The following is a 20,012-nucleotide window of genomic DNA, read 5'->3' as shown; positions in this document are numbered from 1 at the left end:
AGAGCTATAACCACTAATCTACGGCGCCACAAAGGTATTGTTAGGACTCCAAATGGGTTCAAAAAAATTACAAGACGTAAGTCTTGCTACACTTGATAATAGGTAATAACCTCGAAGTTTCGTGAGAAGTAATCCACATGAAAAGTCCCCTTTTCAGCAAGATCCAGCATCTTTTTTTCTGCCATGCAAAGTAGCTTATCGCTAAAAAATAAACAAAAAAAAGGCGCGCGGTTATTTATCTCCTACAAAAATGTATGCGCATGTTTAAAATACCAAAAGTTTTGTAAACATTTGTAAACAAAGGCATGTGACTTTTATCCCGTCAGAATTTGTGCAGCATTATATATCCTCCCCATAAATTTTTTTTATTTTCCGTCCTCTTTGGTAAATAAAAACGTGTTTTTTTGTTGTTATTACGATGTTTCGAAGTTATTAAAGCTTAACTAAATTAAAACCTCGGACAGCTCATTTAGTATTTAGTGGTGAGTGGAAATATTTTTACTTATTAAAAAAACTTCGATGTCTCTTATGCGCTCAAAAACTCGTGTGATTGGAAAGACAAGCGTTTTTTTATAACTTGTCAATCATAATACAAGGAAAAATAAATAAGATAATCACTTATGATCCGACATTTTTTCAGCGCAGTTGACGCAACCACTGCAGCTTTGTTACAGTGGGCTAACTCAAAGATATTACCATTCCCACCTTCCTTATAGAGAGTGCCGGGAAAAGATCTTGCAACCTCGATCCCAGGGCCTGTAGCTTTTCCTCATATGAGGATAAAATCGAAAAACGCCACAGGTCCAATAAAGAAGTGGTGTAGACCACGTTTTCGTATTATTAAATATAGGGTCGACGTCGATTGTCAGACAATGTCGAAAATGTCGAAATTGAACTCTATCTTGATGCGATTAAGGCCAATCGAACGTTGGGGGAGGAAAGAGGGGGGGGATACAGTGAGGGAGCCGAGCAACCTCGTCCCCAGGGCGTCTTGTATCTCTTTTGACCCCAGGACGGCGTTACGAACATGTTTTTCGTCTTTTTCGTCAAACCTATCAATAAGTGCAGCGCCGATGAGAGAGAAAAGGCCCTCGGAACGAGGTTGGGGGCGGATGGGTAGGTGGAAGCGTTCATTCGTTCGTTCGTTCGTTCGTTCGTTCGTTCGTTCGTTCGTTCGTTCGTTCGTTCGTTCGTTCGTTCGTTCGTTCGTTCGTTCGTTCGTTCGTTCGTTCATTCGTTCGTTCGTTCGTTCGTTCGTTCTTTCGTTCGTTTATTTATTGAACAATTATTCTTTCAGCCCACATTCATTTTCTTTCATTAAAAAAAATTTTCATTGAAATAAAAATAAATTTCTCGCTGGGATTTCTGAATTATTTGAATATAAAACATCTGGTGAATTGTCTGCGGTGGAGAGATTTTTAAGAGGTTGTAGGACATGACTTTTGTCCTCCTAAATTCAGGGGGTAACATTAATTTAATATCTTCTGTTACATAAGAAGAAAAAAACATTTCTATGTTTAGTATGCTGCATAGCGCTTTTATATATTTTGGTATTACTTAGTGCAAGAAAAACGCCGCATGTTTTTGCAAGATAAATTATCAAATACTATTATAATTAATTTTATCCACCCTGAATCAATAAACTTTTCTGAGATGGACGTCGGGTGAAAGAAACAACAAACTTCTCTGGGTAACCAAAGTATATAGGTGAACTAAGGTGAAATAAAATATTTATGGCTAATAATTCATACTTCTGATTTGTACAATTGCGTAATTTAAAAATTTAGTAAACCGAAGAGTAAATTTTGTGGAAATAAAATACTTGAGCAATTAAGTTATTGAGAGGTCGGGAAGCAAACCCAGAAGTATGGATGTTTTAATTAGTGACTGTTTAAATATGGAAATTAATACCAATGGAAAAAAGCGCACAAATCGATCTAAAAAGATCGGAGCAAAAGCTTCAGATCAAGCATCTCGTGAACCCAAGTTGAACCAAAAGTAAGTATAAAGATATCATTAATATTATGTCTGAATAGCTTTAAAATTACACATGCTTGCATTACTATTTGATAACTAGCTGATATCCTAGCCAGTCAAATAAATAGCCAGAGGATGTATTTTTTAGTTAGTGCCCTTTGCCCTCTCATAAATCTAGCTATATAAAGTGTGCTCCCTGAAACAACATCTTGTTGTTTAATGAATCATCTCATCACCATTCTCATTATTATTAAAAATGCTGACCAGTTGTATGCTAAGAAATCCATTTCATTAGGGGTGGGGGTAAATATTTATATACAAAAACGTCAGCTCTGGTCTGTGTAGAACTTAACGCTGGTCAAAAATATGTGTAGAATCACCATGATTTCAACAAATGGTTACAAAGGCTGTATGATGACGCTGTGAATTTATTGACTCTAAAACTGTTGGGTTGTCCCAGGCTTTGGGGAATTTGACCAATTTTGGTCCCAGGTGACCTGTAGGGAGGTGTCAATTATTTTTATCCATTTCCAAGTTATCGAGTCAATAATATGTAACTTCACTAATCATAATTATTGTATGGATGTCATGGAATAGCATAAAAAGTTTAAGTGTAAGACATTTCGGCTATTTTAAAGGAAAATAGACACATCCACTTGGCTATGCAGACGTACACAGTCAACGTTAAACAATCTTTTTTATGTGAAAGATTATATTACTTCCAGATACATGAATCATTTCAGGTCAATTAAGCATGAACATATTCCCCTGCTGTTTTTGTCACTTTTAAAGCATACATATGCCAAAAATGATCCTGTGGGTACAAATTATTTTAAAATGTTAATGAAGAACTGTTGAAGAATTAGTTGGGGATAAAAATCATAAAACAATACATCTGATTATGTACATAATTGTTGGGAACTTCAAAGTATATATATTTATATACTGGTGTTAGGTGTAATTCTATTTGTGCTTTCAAGGTATATAGTTAATGCGTACTATTTATATAATTTCTGTTCTTTGACGTTAATCGTTTATCATGTTTTTGTGTATGCTATTATTGTGGACTGATACTTAAACCACAGGTCTACACAGGTGTTTTTATTGTGATTTAAAGTTGATTATTTTCAGATGAGTTTTGAAAAGAGATATATGCTCCCAATTATGAATACGTTTTATACAAGTTTTGTGTTGGAATTGTTTATAAATTTATGACATATTAATTTTATAATATTTCAAAAGCGTGGCTACTGTGCTTTTTAATTTTTAATGTACAGTAAACTGCTACAACCGTTAAGGTGGCTTTCGGAATATGTTTTGCCAGTAAAGGGTAGTTTCCACTGCTACAATATATTGTGCACAGTTAATTGTACAAATTTTTTTTCTTGAATAAAATATTACGCAGATGTAACTAACCACTATGTATGTTGTACAATTTTTTCTTAAATCAAATGAGTTAAATTTGGAAAAACTAATAGCAGGCTTTTATGTTTTCTTGTGCATTTAAGCATTGTGGAAACAGAAATTTAAACTATTTATATCCTTCTTGTATATAATTGTATATACATACACTAGTCAATATTGCATACAATATATTGTAGCAGTAAAAACTACACTTAAGGCCTGCTTGAATTAAAATATTCCTTTATTATTTTTTTTTTTTTTTGAAAAAGATATTGAAATGTTGTGATATTTTTTACAAATAGTAGTCAGAATTTTTAGGAAACCGATCAAAATTTTCTTGTGCTTTTATTACAACTTTTTACCAGTTTTTTTTAGTTAAGTGTAATGGTTAATAAAATTGATTTCTTGCATCTCATTTTAATTTGTGGCCAGTAAAAAATAATTATGTGACTCTTTTAAAAAGATAAAAAACAGTTTAATTATATGTATCCAACTATAAAGAAAATTAGTGCACAATTTTTTTTTAATTACAATTTTTTTTTTTCATCTAAGCCATGGAATGGTGTTTTTTTTAACAAATATTATTGTTAAATTGTGTTCAAATACACATGTATAAAAAGTTTGAATTGATGTACTTTTATTATTTGTATATTGTTTTCTATAATCCTATACAAATTGTGTTGCCTGTGTTTGTTTTCATTTTGGCCTTCTTTCTTTCATTTCTATTATCTTGGTAGTTTGCTATGAAATTAATTGTAAACAATTTTTTTGATCAATTTTTAATTAATATTTTTTTGTTCCATTTATAATGCTGGTGTTATATAAAACACTTTAAAAAATACCTTCAACACTCAAGTAAAAAAAGCACCCTGCTATGTAGTGTCCAAAATTATTATTATACACATTTTTAACTGAAAAGATAAATAAACCAAAAATGAGTTCTGTTTGTTTATATTCAGAGTCTCACTGGATTGTGATTCTTTTGTTCCGAGGTTAATTGATCCCTCTTTTCCATTTGATTTCGTATCATTTCTCATTAGATGTTTTTTACATACCCCACTCTCTCTCTCTCTTGGAGTGTTAAAGTTAGGCTATTTCTATGTTGGATAAAAATAGCCTGGTTTTCCTGCAGAAGGCAAATGTGAAAATCTATGTTCATTTTTTTTTTTATTTCAAAAATAATGAACTTACATCTTTGAACTCTTTTATTTATCAGTTTCAAAAATTAAATTATTTTTTGTATAGAATAACTCTAATGAATTTAAAAATTTTTCAATTATTATTTCTAGAGATAATCGGGAATTATGTAAAGATGAAAATGTTAGTTTTTTTTCTTATCTATTCTTTTGAGTGTGTTTTATTGTTCTTTTTATTGCATCACATTATCGTAATAACTATATCAAGCCGAAATGAAGGAGAATCAACGGTGTTTGTGTGGCATTTTAATCTTGCGGTGTACCGTAGAATACATTACTTATTAAAATTATGTTCCATTTACAAATCTGCAGTAGGGTTGTTTATTTTCATATAATACTGGTTAAATAGAAAAGTGTAGGTGAGTCTTGACCCATAATCTGAATATTATGGAAATTATAATAATAAGGCCGCTATTGTGTCAAAAAAAACTTAAATAGAGTTATGTGAATCTCCAAGTTCCAATTATTAGTCCAACCCAAGATTGGAAGCAAAACGTTTTTGAGGGCAGGCCTAGATCTAAATAATATGGATTCCTTTCAGTTACAAGATATGGTTATCTTCTGTTTGGTGGTGTAAAATTAATTCTTAATGTATGCAGGGTTTTTTTGCTATTACTCACAGTATCACAAGCATTAGAATAATTAAATTATTATTTTATTTGAGCAGGTCTCTTTTTCTCTCTTGTAAAAAAATGTTTTATGTTATATAACTTCTAAACATAACACATCAACCGCATTTTGAGGATTGTGTGTGTCTCATTACTAACCGGAGCAATCTGTCTTGGCTCAGGAAATTTGACCCTGCCAAGAACAATAGGATTTGTTGATCCAAATGATTTTTTTACTCTGTTCTGAAATTATTGTTATTCTTACAGTGGATATTATGAATAAAATGTTATAATATATGTAATAATAAATAAAAAATGGTGGTCATATTTTGTAAGATCATAGTTCGGTTTTATCATAATTAATATCTGTGTATTGATGTTTATAGTTTAAACTTAGAATTTCTAAAAAACCTCAAATTGCAAATGATGTTTTTGTATGTTGTGGAGAATCAAAGTTGTTTATCCATTCCTTTAGAATTTTTTGTCTAAAAATAAAACAACTAATGCTGATCATCTCATATAATTAAGCTCTAAATATCTTTAAAATAAAAAAAGTTTTCAATAAATTCCTGCCTATCATGCAAAACTGTCGTTTTCAATGCAGAAATTCTGGCTATACTGATATTCATTCATTCAATTTGCATTACACACTGTAATGTGATTATGATGGTGGAGAAGAAAAGCCCTCAAAAACCAGAAATCACAGTGACAGTATTTTTGCCAGAAAAGTCTTTTCTTGATTATCCTCAGAGTTTCTACTAATCGGCTGAATGGCTATTTTTTTACAATTTTTTCCACGGAATTCCTTACACTTAAAAGGAAGATTTTAGAATTATGTGCCATCAGATTCCTGGATAACATATTTCAATTTTCATAAAGCACCTTTAAAAACCCTTCTATACAGCTATATATTTAATCACTGTGTGAAAAAGATTTAGTGCTAAACCTGAACACTTCTGTAATATTACCATCAAAGCTTAAAAAAGTTTAATCATGTGTGAAGCTGTTACACGTGTTTTTATGTCAAGGTATTTATTTTACCTATTTATTCATGCTGTCATAAAGGAGGTGATTCAATTTTATGAGAAGTTAATGTTAAACACTCTTACTGTTCATTAAAACTGAAATAAGAAATTTGAAATGCTGACTTGGCCAAAAAGCCCCATTAATCTTTCAAGTATTGTGTTCTACTTTGCATGTGACACAAGTTACTTATGTAACCTAAATCTCCGTTTTTTCATTGTGATGGTTGAGGAAATTCCATGGTGATCTTGAGAGATCCTCTCAAGTAACAAGTGGCTAGCAGTTTTAATTCCAGCCCTTAATGAGGTGTGACCATAATGTTTTGTGGCCTGCTTAAGAGTTGCTGTTATGCTTAATGAGAGGGCGTACAAGAATGTTTGTTGACAAAACATATTTCTCCATGCGCTCTTTACTATTGTCTGGACTTGATTTAACTACCGGTAATTAAGAAATAAATAAGACAATTATGACTAAGCCATGAATTTTTTGTGGTCTTCTGTGTTACATGCAGTGCAGTAATGCGCCATTTTGTAATTATTGAGGGCAATTCTGTAAGGTATTAAAAAAAACCACACCACTAAGAGACAAAACTTTGTTGACCTTAACTTAACTGTTTTTGTGGCCATTGTTATGAGGTCATTTCTTAAATTTATTTTCCAGTTAAAGTTGTATGAGTAAAAGAAAGCCAGACATGTTTGGCTGACTTCCTATCAATTCAAATTATACTATTCCTGTTCCTATTACACTATTACAATTACTGCTGTTGCATATTTTAATGTGTCTAGCAAGGAAATTTGCCGGGTCATAGTGGACTACATTAAATCACAGTTAATTTTTTTTCTGCTAATTTTTTTTTTCAACATATCTAAAGATTTAGGTTTCAAGCAATTTCATAACAACATATATTTTCACAAGCAATTTTTAAGATCTTTATAATGATTACCTTGTCTTATCTTAACTGTAATTAGAATACTGCTTAAAATTTTCCTTTATTGAGCGAAAATCAATTACGTACAATCATCATAATAGATTGTCCGGAAATTGCTTCCTCCGCAAATTCCTTATTGAAAGTTGGTGTCAGATTAAAAATTTTAATCATCCTTAAACCAATGAGTTGTATCACTTTGTGTATTTCTTATATAAAAAAATGCCGCTTTACATGACTGCTTTTTTCTCGAATTATTTTTTTTCTGAAAGTTGATTCAAATATTTGCATAAGTTTGCATAAGTTATAAACAAGGAAGTTGCTTGTGTAAAAATAACTTTACCAAAAATTCATATAAAAACAAAAAAAACGTTCATTCATTTTTGCCTTAGAAATTTATATAGATGTACACTTGTATTTGGAGAAGCTGCCATTATGAAACGGTTATAGGCCTGGGAAAAAACTTATTTTTAAAAGAAATGTGAGTTTATAAAATTGGAAAGATGGAGAGGAATGTTTATATAAGGATTATTTTTATGACAATACAAGTCAATAAACAAGTCTGTTGAAAATCACCGTTACTGACGTGGGTGTTGTCGTTCTACAAAAAAAATTCTTCTGAATGAGTTTCATCACGATATGATTTGTTCTCATTTCTTCTTGCTCTTTTGTTTTAAAGTTCATTCCGAGGATGTACATCTTTTTTTCTTGGGTTTCATTGTTTGTATTTATTAACGGTTTTTATTTAAAGACGTTAATTTGATTATCTTTTTCTTTCCTCTTCACTAGTTTGGTATTCTCGATCTGTGAGCAAAGTGTAAAAATTTTATGTACACAAAACAAAACAAAAAATTTGAATATCAGCTAAACTTGATGACAAATATATTCAATAAAGTTTATTTCGTTATTTATATTATATATTTTTTATCAGCTGCAAAACATAGAGTAGAAAGCTACCCGTTGTAGTTATGTCTAAGAAAAGGTGAGATTTATCTGTTTTATCACGATTTTGAGCATAATTTAGCCACTCTTTTTTATGCAAGAATAATTTTAATGCGAATTTTTGGGAATCTTTAACGGACATATATACCTATTAAAGTCGGTTTTTATTAACATGAAAATTGTTGAGCAAGAGTTGTACAACAATCGCTGTTATGAGTTTATTTCAAAAAACATGTTGTACGACAAAGTGGGACAAGAGATGTTGCACAACAAATGTTTGTAGATATAGAATTTCTATAACAAGCTTACACAACGATTGCAGACTTTAGTGGAAACGAAACTTCAGACTGATACCACTAAATATAGACTTGATTCCAGATTGGAAAGTGCCAGGAGATCAATTCTTTTTTATCTTGAGTATTTTTTTTATGCACGTGGGAGACCTTGCGACACATCTATTTTTAAAAGTTTCTCAGGTTGACTGTACTTTTAAATTAATTTCGTAATGAGTTTTTTTTAACTTAATTTAGATTTATTGAGAGAAATGTCTAGTTTGTGCTTGAGGTCATTGCCTAAAAGATGAATCCAGTATGGAGTACTTTTGCTGAATAAATCTCGTAATTATTAAAAAACTTCTTTTTTCAAGGGAATTTTTCTATAGTAAAATTATCATTTATTCCCAAATTTCAAAGATTGCTTTAAAAATCATGGGTGGTCTAATACTAACGTTTCTTAGAAACTGTTGTCTTAAAAACCTTGTAGTAACAGCAAGCCGGATTATAGAAAACAAAACAACAGATTTAAAAAAAATTAGAGTTGCTTTAGTCATTGGAGGTGACTACAGTACGAATAATGTCCTGTGGCGGAATATCACCAGTTCGTTTCTTTAAGAAGGCTTTATTAAGAAATGGCAACAGAATAAAAATATAAAAGCAAGTGTGGAAGCAACATTCAGAACATTCAAAACTTGGTTAATCCTGCTGGTATGTAAAAGTTTTTGTTTTTAACCGTTTCTTTTTGCTTGTTTTCTTTCAGATATAAACAGTCGATCAACCCATCGAAACGTCACAGAGATCGGCTAAATGGTGAATTAGACAATCTAGCTAAACTTTTGCCATTTCCAGAAGATGTTATTGCGCGTTTGGACAAGTTGTCGATTTTACGGCTTAGTGTTAGTTATCTCCGAAATAAAAACTTCTTCAAAGGTAAAATAAAGTATTAGTTTAGTCAAAATTGAAATAAAATCTTAAAACGGAATTGTAATATGCGTTATTTTTTTTATTTTTTTTATTAGTAAGTACACTCGTTGATTATTCTCCAGTCCTTATCACTATTTTTTTTATAGTTGTCATAGCAACCGTGTTTTTTCAACAGCGTTGTCATGGAAACTCTTTTTTTCTAAAGGTGTTGTATGTTTTTTTCTTTTTCAGGCTCCAGTAAACCAAAGTCGAAAGAGCCAAAAACAGAAACAAACAGTCAGTTTTCGTTTCTTTTCAACGAGGTAAAATTTTGATTGTGATTCTTGCGAGGTGTCGAAATGTCTAAAGTAACTAGCTGTCTCTTGAAAGCATGCCGAAAGTGTATTGTCTTGCCAATCTTTATTCAATATGACGTCATACACATGGTTTTTTTGGTGTTGTTGTTTTTTTTGCGGCAAAACAAAAGAACAATAGGATTGCATAAATTGTGCTAAACAATTAATTTGTGAGCTGGCTACATGTAGGCAAACAACAGCCGACAAAATATTGTCTATGGAAATAGAGGCGATGTGAAAAGAACGTTCGTGCGAATTTCTGTCTCGGCGTGTGTTATCATTCAATACTGCCAGAGAAACGATGGCTTTTTATTTCTTTCAAATTTGAATTGCAGGCACCCTTCTGAAGTGCACTTTAAAAAGATATCACCATTATTTATTGAATTTATTTGTGGAAAGCATTTAAAAATTGATGCATCTCAGAATTTTCTTTTGTGTTCTCGAGATTTTTGCTCTAAGATGGTGTTTTCTACACTCTCAAAGGACAAATGCATTAATCTTTTAAAATTTCCACCGACTTCAATCAAAGTCTAGTTTTTGCATCTCTTATTAAACGAATATTACCCAATCAATTATTGTAACTAAAGCGAATTTTTGAAACAGCTTTTTCGAAGACTTGTGTGAAGTATTAGGCAATGACAATCGTGCCATGATAAATTTTAAAAAATAGCCTGTTATTAGACGCTACACTTGCTGCTTTAGGAGAAGTAGAACGAATAGTACTGTTTTTCACTGACGCTACTTTTGTTCTTTTCTGCTTGACTAGCCAAATTTAGTCTAATATAAGAGCTCACTGAATTAAAATACTTCGTATTTTGTCACCTTTGCTCTCTTTAACTAGCTGTACAATGATGTGTTTTTGTTTTTGTTTGTTTGTTTGTTATTATTGTTGTTGTTGTTGTTGTTGCTGTTGTAACTTGAATTGTTTTAACTCGAATTGTTGCGCTACAAAACGTAATTAGGACTAATTTGGGCTTAAAATAGCAGATTTCTTCGCTTGCTGTATGAGAAAACAAAGCAAGAGCTGCTATTGTTTTTAATGTTGCATACTTGGCATCCTTTCGTATCGTTTTACTTTCCACAAATAGAAAATATTTTTAGGCTGAGTTGTTTGTTTAGGCGCTTGATGGTTTCGTTCTTGTGGTCACGTTGGATGGAGAAATCTTCTATGTTTCCGAAGGCGTCAAGGATTACTTAGGCTATTCTCAGGTAACTTCTTTTCTCCCTTTTTTTAACCAATTACATATGCAAAGGGTGCTCAATTGTATGAAGGGTCGTTAACTTTCATCTCTTCCAGTAGAAAATTGTTTGCTTTATGTTCATTTATCCAACTTTAGGAGTTCTCAACGACGCTATTTTTATGAGTATGTCGTAATGTCATGTTGATCAATTTTCGCGATTTAATCATATTTAATTATCTGCGCAAAAAATCTCGGAAAGGTTAACACTAAAAAATCCATCGCGAAATTATCAGAAATAACTTATTTGCAAAAATCAGTCTTTTTCATTTTCTTTTTCGTTTTTCATGGTAGACTGCTAAGCATTCGCAATCTTTTTAGCGAAAATCAGTCTTTTATCACGTACTTTTACTTGATGATATTCAGCCTTGTGATTGATAGTTTTTCTTATCGCTGTTAAACATTGAGAAAAAAAATCAATACAGAATTTAATAAATTTTGTAAATTGATTTCTTTGTTTTTGTAGTTGTCTGCCTGAAACATGACCATGTTATCTGATATCCATAGAAAGCCCCGAGATAAAATAAAATTGCGAAGTTATACCAGTAGATTCGCGATATTCGCGAAATGCGTTTTTTTCGACCTAGCGAAAACAAATCAAAAATTTATATACTTTATATATTTTATTATATTCTCACTATATGTTGTTTTAGTCTCAAATTTTGCATCAACCTTTGGAAACATTGGTACACGATGACGACAGAGAAGAACTGACTTCACATTTAAAAGGGGCGCCACCTAAGGTCTGTATTTTATCCCGGTTATAAATCTTATTCATTCCTGCAACACTTTGAGTTCTGTCGATTAGCAACGGTTCGTCAATAATGATATTTTTTTCCTAAATAGATCGAGGAGATTAAAGAGAATGATGAAACAGAAAATGACAGTGAAAAGGAGAGTGAGCCACGTGATTTCATCTTAAGATTGAAAAGTGTGTTAAACACAAGTTCAACAGATATGTATAAGGTAGGCGTTTTTTTGATGTGTGCATAGCTGTGTCTTAATTTATCTTTATAACTGTATAGTGTCCCTACTGATATAGTGGGAACAGTGCTTGAATCAAGCAGCGTTCTCTCCCTTATCTTCGAAAAGTCGCTGTCAAACTTGTATAGTAAAACACTTAACTCCGGGTTTTCTGGGTTAACAAATCAGTCTTCAAAGAGGCGTGGTATAAAGAGATTTGACGATTTCATTAATATTTTTTTTCGTCTAGCCGTTTAAATTGAGTGGCACAGTACGAAAGTTGAACATGGAGCCAGATGTAGAAACATTGAAGTACGCCCTGTTTGCCTTCTGTACTCCAGCAAGGTCTTCGTATTCCATGCTTGAAATACGAATGAAGAGCACTCTGTTTTGCAGCAAGAATAGAATCGATCTTAGTTTCTTAGATTTGGACGCAAGGTAATGTGCTAGCCACATACACTGTTTTGTAACTTCCGCTATGTGTGATGTGTTTCGTGTATTAAGAAAAAGAATTTTTTTATTAATGTTACGAAATACTCATTTTACAAAAAACGCCCGTTAACATTACACCAGGGTGTTCCATGTTTTCATCACCGTAGTGTATACGTGCCACATTGTTTATTCAAGATCATCAAATCATCTGTTTTATCACGATCGGGACTTTTTCCGTCGATAATAATTATATGTTATGTTTATAGGGGCAAAGAGTTTTTCGGATACAGTAAAAAGGATATATTTGGCCGATCCAGTTACGTATTGGTACACAGACAAGATGCGCAGCATGTGCGATGCAAACATACTGAGAGTAAGTGTTGGGCGTTGAAGAATGTTAAGCTTATGTCTTGTGATCCAGTGTTTTTTATGTTTCTGTCATTTGCTTGTGTCACCAATAAATTCCGTCAAAGGAAAGAAACTTCTAATGAAAACGCTTCTTGAACGTGTATGGCGTACTTTTATTTTACAATACTTTTGAAATTGAATCTCTTAGGTGATCAGTAATCACTGTATTTTTTAGTTATAACATGCGGTAAAACATCCCTGGCCACATTTCGTCTGATGAACAAAAACAACGAATGGAACTGGGTATGCGGTTATGGTCGAGTGTTGTTTAAAAACGGAAAACCTGATTTTCTGGTAACCACAAATCGGATTATGAGGTACTTATAAACGCCTAAGCTGAAATTCTTTGTATTAGAAGTCCCTGTCACTTCTTGGATTTTGCACATTAAGTTTTCGGTGAAAACTTCGAACGCTCAATGGGTTTTATAAACTAATATGAAGCAATATGAAGCATCGAGTTACTGTGATCGTTGGAATCTAATTACTATTTCTATCAATGTTCGATATGAATGTTCCAGGGAATCTGTTTTAATATTTAAAGTGATAACAGACCTTGATTTTGTTAACTGTCAACCAATCAAACCTAAAAAACACCAGATACAGTACGCTTTTTGTTTCTTTTTGTAGCGAGGAAGAGGGAATGGCCATGATGAAACTTCGCGATGATGCTGACAGAAAATCTCTAGCCCGCTTGGGTTTGATTGAACCAGACGATAGCGCAAAAGCCCTGGAGCTTGGTTTCCCACGCCACAACAACCCGTTACAACAGTATGATTCGGTACTAATGGATGCACCCGTGCCTATGCCTCTTCCAGATCTAGCGCCTCTTGAGGCTTCGGTGTTTATGAAGAGAGAAGCTAGTAAGAAGTTTTTTATAATCTATAAAATCTATATCGTTATAACCTGTACTTACTGTTTCCCTTTGAGCTTATCCGTGTACACTGATTTCTAATCCGGTTGTTTCTTTTACTTTGTAGTCGCAGCATCAACGAAGGAGGAACCAGGCGACCTGTTGAAAGACGCTTTTTTCGATGTGGACGTTCCAGAACGTTTCCTCGATTCTTCAGCCGATCAAGTGATGAACGATCCTCTTTCAAATCTTTCGCCTGAGGATTTCCATTCGAGCTCACGCAATCCGCAATCACCTGTGGAATCGGTTATAAGTGATCGCACTAATCATACGGATGGCTCGAGACATTCCCATGTCAGTAGTACAAGCAGTGCCGCTAGCAGACCTTTCCAGAGTGCTATAGATAAAATTAGTAAGTTTGTTACCCCCATGTTCTTTATCAACGTTCCTTTTTTAGACCTATAAATATAAATATTCTATATTCTTACTTTTCATATAGATTTCCAAATGTCGTTTCATCAAGTGCCGCAAAAACCCTTCTTTGCTGATCTTACGCCGGTTGCAGGCTCGTCTTCGTCCACCGTATCTTTGTCACCTCATAACCCGACGCAGCAGCAACAAAATTTTCATCACGGCGACCCCTCGTTGTTTGACGATTTAACTAATTTGAATCTGTTACAGCAACAACACGGGCATCCAGCAACTGCTAGTAATTCTTCTTCTATGAAACTGTACCCCTTCGGAAGTCATTCTCCAATTTATCCTAACGTGGAGTCGTTTCAACGTGTGCAACAGCAACAACAACAGCATCAACACCACCCCCACCACCATCCACAACAGCGACACAGTCAACAACAACAAGTACCCAACCTTCAACAACAACAGCTGCATCAACAGCAGCAGCACAGATTAATGCAAGAGCAAGATAGAACGAATATAAATTACGTACGTTCTCAGTATAATTCACCGAACAGTCGCATACCACTACCAGTTAATGATCATGTTGCACCGAATATAACATTGCCTTATGACGTAGGCAATGGTATGTCTCCACAAATGGAATTACATCACATGAGAAACGATACACACAGACAATATAATACTTTTCCTTATTCGTATATGCACGCAGAAAATACGCCACAACCTGGAAACTGGGCAAGGAATCATCAACAAAACTTTTTACAAAACAATAACCATTCACAATTTTTGCCTTGGCTGCCTGTATATGAAAGTTGATAAAAAGGAGCCTGTAAATAAAAATAGAGAACCTTGTTAGGTGTCACGTGTTGTTCGTCACGTGTTGTTCGTCACGTGTTGTTCGTCACGTGTTAAGTATCACTTATGTGTTCGGTGTCACGTGTTGATTGTCACGTGTTATGTAGCGCTTGTCACGTGTTAAATATTGCGTCACGTGCTTTGTTACGAATTATAGATCTACGTTACATTCTTCCTGTTTTGGTTATTTGAATATTATTTCAGTTTTTTGTTACTTTTTTATTTATTGCTGTTTTCAGTTATAAATTTTTTTTTTTTTTACCTATAAAAATATCGAAATTTGTTTTTTGAATCAAGCCACGTATTACTACTGCTTTTTCACCATACATCTACAGTTTATCTGGTAAATCGTAATCATCGAAGCCTCTGGCGTAAATAACACGTGTTAAGCGAGGCAACAAATTGCCTCCATTACTCTAGTTGTTTTTATCAGGAACCACACCGCACGTGTTTTATAATTACGACTTCTCAGATAAACATACTCATTTTTAGATCAATGTGATTTTTTAATTTCTTTTTTATATCATTTAATTATTGTTTTTACTATTTTCATACATGCATGCACTGTCGCTAGCTACTGGACTTCTTACATTCACATTACAACTGTGTTTTTTAAAGCTCATATGTTACTGAGTGCATTGTTCACGGCAGTTGGTTAAATGTGTTTGACCAAGAAGGTTTAGCAAATCATTCAAAAGATTGTCGCTTCATACACGTGAAGTTTCTGAAAACTGTGACAAGAATTGAACACAGTGTTCTCTGTCCTAGCTGTGACTTTACACATCTTGAAATTTTTTATTTTAATTTTTAGGTTTTAACTCATGCAAAACTATAATATTATGAATCTTAATTCTTGAAAGGTTTATATGTACATAAAATATAGAAAGTTTTTTTTTTTTTGGTGTATGACATTGTATAAAGCAACCTAAAATTGAAATAAAGAGTAAGCCTTCCAATTTGTTGTCCGTGCCTTTTAGTAGAAGATTCTCTACGCATGCGTTATTTATATGACGTTATATGTGTTCTTATGTTTATGGACTGTTATGGGAACGATGCCCACGCCACGAAGATTCTCAGGTTTTTAAATTCTCGAAAAATGGAAGAAGAAATTCAAACTTTTAATCTCCTGTATTTTCAAAATAGGATATGACAAGTCTCGAGTTGGGTTAAGAGTTGATAATGGGCTTCTCATGCCTTCTTTCGAAAATCTCCTACAACAATGTTTTTAAAATCTAATTTTAAATTTTAGACGGTTTAAATAATTTGAAATAGTCTTCATTGCTCCTAAATATGCTTTAAAAAGTTAAAATTTTCAGACTTTAAGTTAATTAAACTAATTCAAAGAAATACCAGCCAAAAAGGTAACAAACCTAAACTTGTGATTTCAAAACTTTGGAACCAGTGCTTACTTTTTTAAAGAGATTTGGAACTAAAATTGTTTAATCAAATCTTAAAACTGTTAATTTGTTAATATTTGGAACAGAGGTTAAAATTTGATCTCAGTTGATTGAATTCAACAATTGAATATCCTGTATTTTAAATATAAAAATTTTTTTTCAAATCTTCCTGACAGACTGAACAGCAAAAATAGCAGTATTCGATGGTTATACATATTTACACGAAATTAAAGGTGGAATTTGGTACCTTAAGTGGATAAAATCTCGCGACGATTAATTTTCGCGAGGTCAAAAAAGAACATTTCGTGAGGATTAATTTTCGCGAATCGGTCGCTTCCAAATATTTCGCGTGGACAAATTTTCGCGAATCGACCGTTTTCTAATTTTTCGCGAGGATTTATTTTCGCGAATTACAAATTTTTAGAAAATAATTTTTATCGAGAATTGTGTATTCGCTGTAGTAGTAAAGATATAGATCTATATGTCATCACAGATCTGCTTCACCATTAACAAAAAGACGAATCAAATGAATAAATTGCGTGTGAAGTGACGGTCACCATTCCAGCTAGTTTTAAAGGGCATTTGCTGTTGCAACGTTATGAAGAAATGGTACAAGAACTCTATTGTGAACCGAAAGACGAAGTATTAACGCGTAGAATGCTAATGCCAACGTTCAGTTTGATGTATAGCCAAAAGCAAAAAGGAAAACGGATCCTGTTCAAAAACCCACAGAATGCAAATACATTCGATCTTTCTTTCAGAGACTGTAAATATTGATTTGAGTATAGTGCAAGCACGAGGCATAAACAAAAAAGATCAGAACTTCTACATGACTTACAGAATTCTATGAAAAAGAAAAAAAAATGTCGTTCTCAAAATTTTCACAAGCATTAATTTTTGCGAATTGGGCTTCCTCAAACATTTCGCGAGTAATTATTTTCGCGGATTTGTCCGAAATTCGCAAAAATTGATCCTCGCGAAAATTAATCCACTTAAGGTAGTAGAATTTTTGCTTGGTTTGTTCGGAATGAAGAAAAGAGAGAGAGAGGGAGGGGGGGGGGGGGAATGTTTTTTCATTCATACCATTTTACCACACTGTTTATGCAGGAAACATAAAATAAAGACTGCTAAAGTTGGAATTTGCATATTATATATAGCTTAGGGTAAATTAAAAAAATATTTGTTATACAAATATGTACTTCAAAAAAAGAAAAATTTCGCGAGTTTTCTAATAACTTTCGCGGAAAATAATTTTCGATAGAATTGACGATAACTCGCCAAAATTATTTCTTAGGAGAAAATTGATTCCATTAAGATAGCCTACTACTTCGACTATTAATACTATGGAGGAAGCCTTTAAGCTAATACACACTTTATTGCTATTTCTTCTGTGCTGAAAGCTCTGGGAACGAGATTGTGTGTAGAGCTCTTTCGGAAAACTTTTTCAGAATTACAGGTCAAGCATACACACGGGTCAAACATATACATAAATTTGCGATACTAAAGATACTAAAATATGTTAGACTTAAAAGTTGTTCAACAATTTTTTTAAATTTTTGAGAAAGCTTTTTTTATTCTCAAGATGTTTATGTTCAATGATTTTGACATTTAAATTTTGATATTCCTTTATCCTCACGAAAATTTTTAGAGAGGCAAGTGAGAAGAAAACGTACCAAGGATTGACACATAAACACACTGTTTCCTTTAAAAATACGGACTTTGTATGTTGCTTTCCAATCAAAGAAAGTGAAATTATTATTAATTCTAATTACGCTACACAAAAGATGTAATTACATAATTTGATTGAGTCATAACAATTGTTCAGTTTCAAAAACGAAAACCATTCATCACTTTATCCATACATCTCACTTTTAAATCGTTGCATGCATTTGCATGTAATTAATCTACGTCTCTTCGCGCCAAAAAATGCGTTGCTAATAAATTAACAAAATTTATCGTCTTTGTATTGTTCTGTAAAGTAACCAGTTCAGTTACTTTTTTCCTAAACCAAAGTCTTCATCACTTTCACAGGCATCGGACGAAACTTCATCGTCCGATAGCAAATGCTGTCCGCCATTTCCTTTCTTGCTTTTTCCAGGTGACTTGATTTTCACTTTTAGAGGGTATTTAGCACAAGAACACCATCCGATCGTCTTGTAAATAGCTGCAATGATCAAGTACAGCGCTATGAATAATAATATCACCGCTACGATGATTGCAACGGTTAATCCTGTTGTTGAGTTGGTCACCTTCTTTACAATCGTAACGTACCATTTTTCCTTCCTTTTCATAAATTTATCTATATTCGTCTTATTTCCAGAGTGTGGATGGGGCTTTATTTTTAATGCTTCACAAAGCATCGCATACACGTCTACGTTACCAATAGCATCAACATCGATATTTTTGAAAGCCGGGCCGTGCGCTAAAAACAATGAATGTGCAGATGGAAATTTACCGTCGAAACCCATTAAAGCTTTTTTGCTATCAACAACACGACTGTCGTATAGCCGCCATGTTTCATCAGCAACAATAATAATCGGTGCCGTTAGATTTTCATTGGTGTAATGAAACGATTTTGGTAGTTTATCTCCATTATATACAGTGAAATGCTTGTGAGCGCCGGTCCATTTGTTAAGGAGATATTCACGATCTTGATCTCTTTTTGGGAAAATGCTCATAATAGGTCCGTCGTCAACTATGGTGTACTTGCTTACGTCATTATCATCCAAATAATCCTGAAGGTAAATCTCCTGGTGTTTTTTCAATTCGGTTACACCAGATTCGCCAGTCACAATAAAATTGTAACTTTCAAACTTTTTGTGCTTCTTTAAAAAGTCAATCATTGCTTGAGTGACGTTGTTAATGCTTTGGAAAGCGATTTTTGTTTCATTAGAGCCTAAACCGAATTCCATCATGGACTTTAAGGGCTCCTCGAAATAAACGCCGATAAATGTTGGTCTCTTATTCTTGAGTTGTAGCCATGTTTTGACTTTTTCTAACCTCTCTTCAAAACTCATGACGTTACGATGTATTTTTTCTTTATATATTAACTCTTTGAATGGGTCCACAGTATGTTCTTTTGAACAATAGTATTTAGTTTTATTTCCCTTGTGATTTGCATCAAAACCTGGCCAATAACACAACGCGCTATAACTCCCATTCTTGGAGTTTGTTACCCAAACTGGTTCAACATTTTTCCACCATTTTAAATCTGTGTTTTCTACATCAAACAACTCGCCGCTTTTTCTGTCTTTCATCTTATTTGCCATCATTCCATGAGACTCCGGATGGAGCCCAGTAACCAAAGTGGTAAAAGATGGCAAACTTTCAGTTTGAAAAGCATCGATTTTCCGTCTCGCAATCGCGCCATGATTCAAAAGATGTTTAAACGCACGTAACTCTGTGTTCTTTAAAAAATCCCATCTAAGTCCACTGAATCCAAACACAATAACAGTGTGCTCCTTGTTATAATCATCTTGTAATGGAAAACAAGAAGAAAAATGTAGAACACACAAAGCAGTGATGTAAATTGGGAGCATCATGGCATCAATCAAGACTCTTTAATCTTTAATCAACTCTTTTTCTCTTTATTTCTTGCCACCCTTTTATTTAAAATACAATTGAAGAATAAAAGTTTAAAAGAATGGAAATACGCGCAGTAGCTTTTCTTGATATTTACATTTTCTGCTTATTTAAACAGGTGTATTATGTTTTCTTTTGTTTCTTTCAATATCTTTTCTTGTAAAAAGCAAATTAAGACACACGTGGTAACAACACGTGACTTGTTTCTACCAGTTAGAATACAGCGTGGTAATATCTTACACCCATCATTCTTTTTAA

At 33.2% G+C, this 20,012-nt stretch overlaps 2 protein-coding genes across 3 annotated transcripts; one reads left to right on the top strand and one right to left on the bottom strand.

Annotated features, from left to right (window-relative positions):
• Positions 1-1,629: 1,629 nt before the first annotated feature.
• On the top strand, positions 1,630-15,731 carry LOC130641829 (protein single-minded-like). Of its 2 annotated transcripts, none has more exons than XM_057448811.1 (12): positions 1,630-1,998; positions 9,111-9,280; positions 9,506-9,576; positions 10,729-10,818; positions 11,501-11,590; positions 11,694-11,813; positions 12,061-12,248; positions 12,509-12,615; positions 12,826-12,967; positions 13,278-13,510; positions 13,628-13,912; positions 14,000-15,731. In XM_057448811.1, exons 1-12 carry the CDS (start codon positions 1,868-1,870, stop codon positions 14,734-14,736), a joined length of 2,364 nt encoding a protein of 787 aa, XP_057304794.1. In that variant the 5' UTR covers positions 1,630-1,867; the 3' UTR covers positions 14,737-15,731. The 2 variants fall into 2 exon arrangements, with proteins under 2 accessions (XP_057304794.1, XP_057304795.1); XM_057448812.1 differs by lacking the exon at positions 1,630-1,998 and adding an exon at positions 7,963-8,115.
• Positions 15,732-17,749: 2,018 nt separating this feature from the next.
• Positions 17,750-19,812, bottom strand: LOC130641833 (ectonucleotide pyrophosphatase/phosphodiesterase family member 5-like). The gene has a single exon (XM_057448821.1). The coding sequence runs from the start codon at positions 19,712-19,714 to the stop codon at positions 18,164-18,166; it is 1,551 nt and encodes a 516-aa protein (XP_057304804.1). The 5' UTR covers positions 19,715-19,812; the 3' UTR covers positions 17,750-18,163.
• Positions 19,813-20,012: the final 200 nt, after the last annotated feature.

This window comes from Hydractinia symbiolongicarpus, chromosome 4 (assembly GCF_029227915.1).
Source record: "Hydractinia symbiolongicarpus strain clone_291-10 chromosome 4, HSymV2.1, whole genome shotgun sequence".
NCBI classification, from domain to species: domain Eukaryota; kingdom Metazoa; phylum Cnidaria; class Hydrozoa; order Anthoathecata; family Hydractiniidae; genus Hydractinia; species Hydractinia symbiolongicarpus.
Note: the sequence above shows the minus strand (reverse complement) of the source record. Positions and strands in the feature narration are given on the sequence as shown.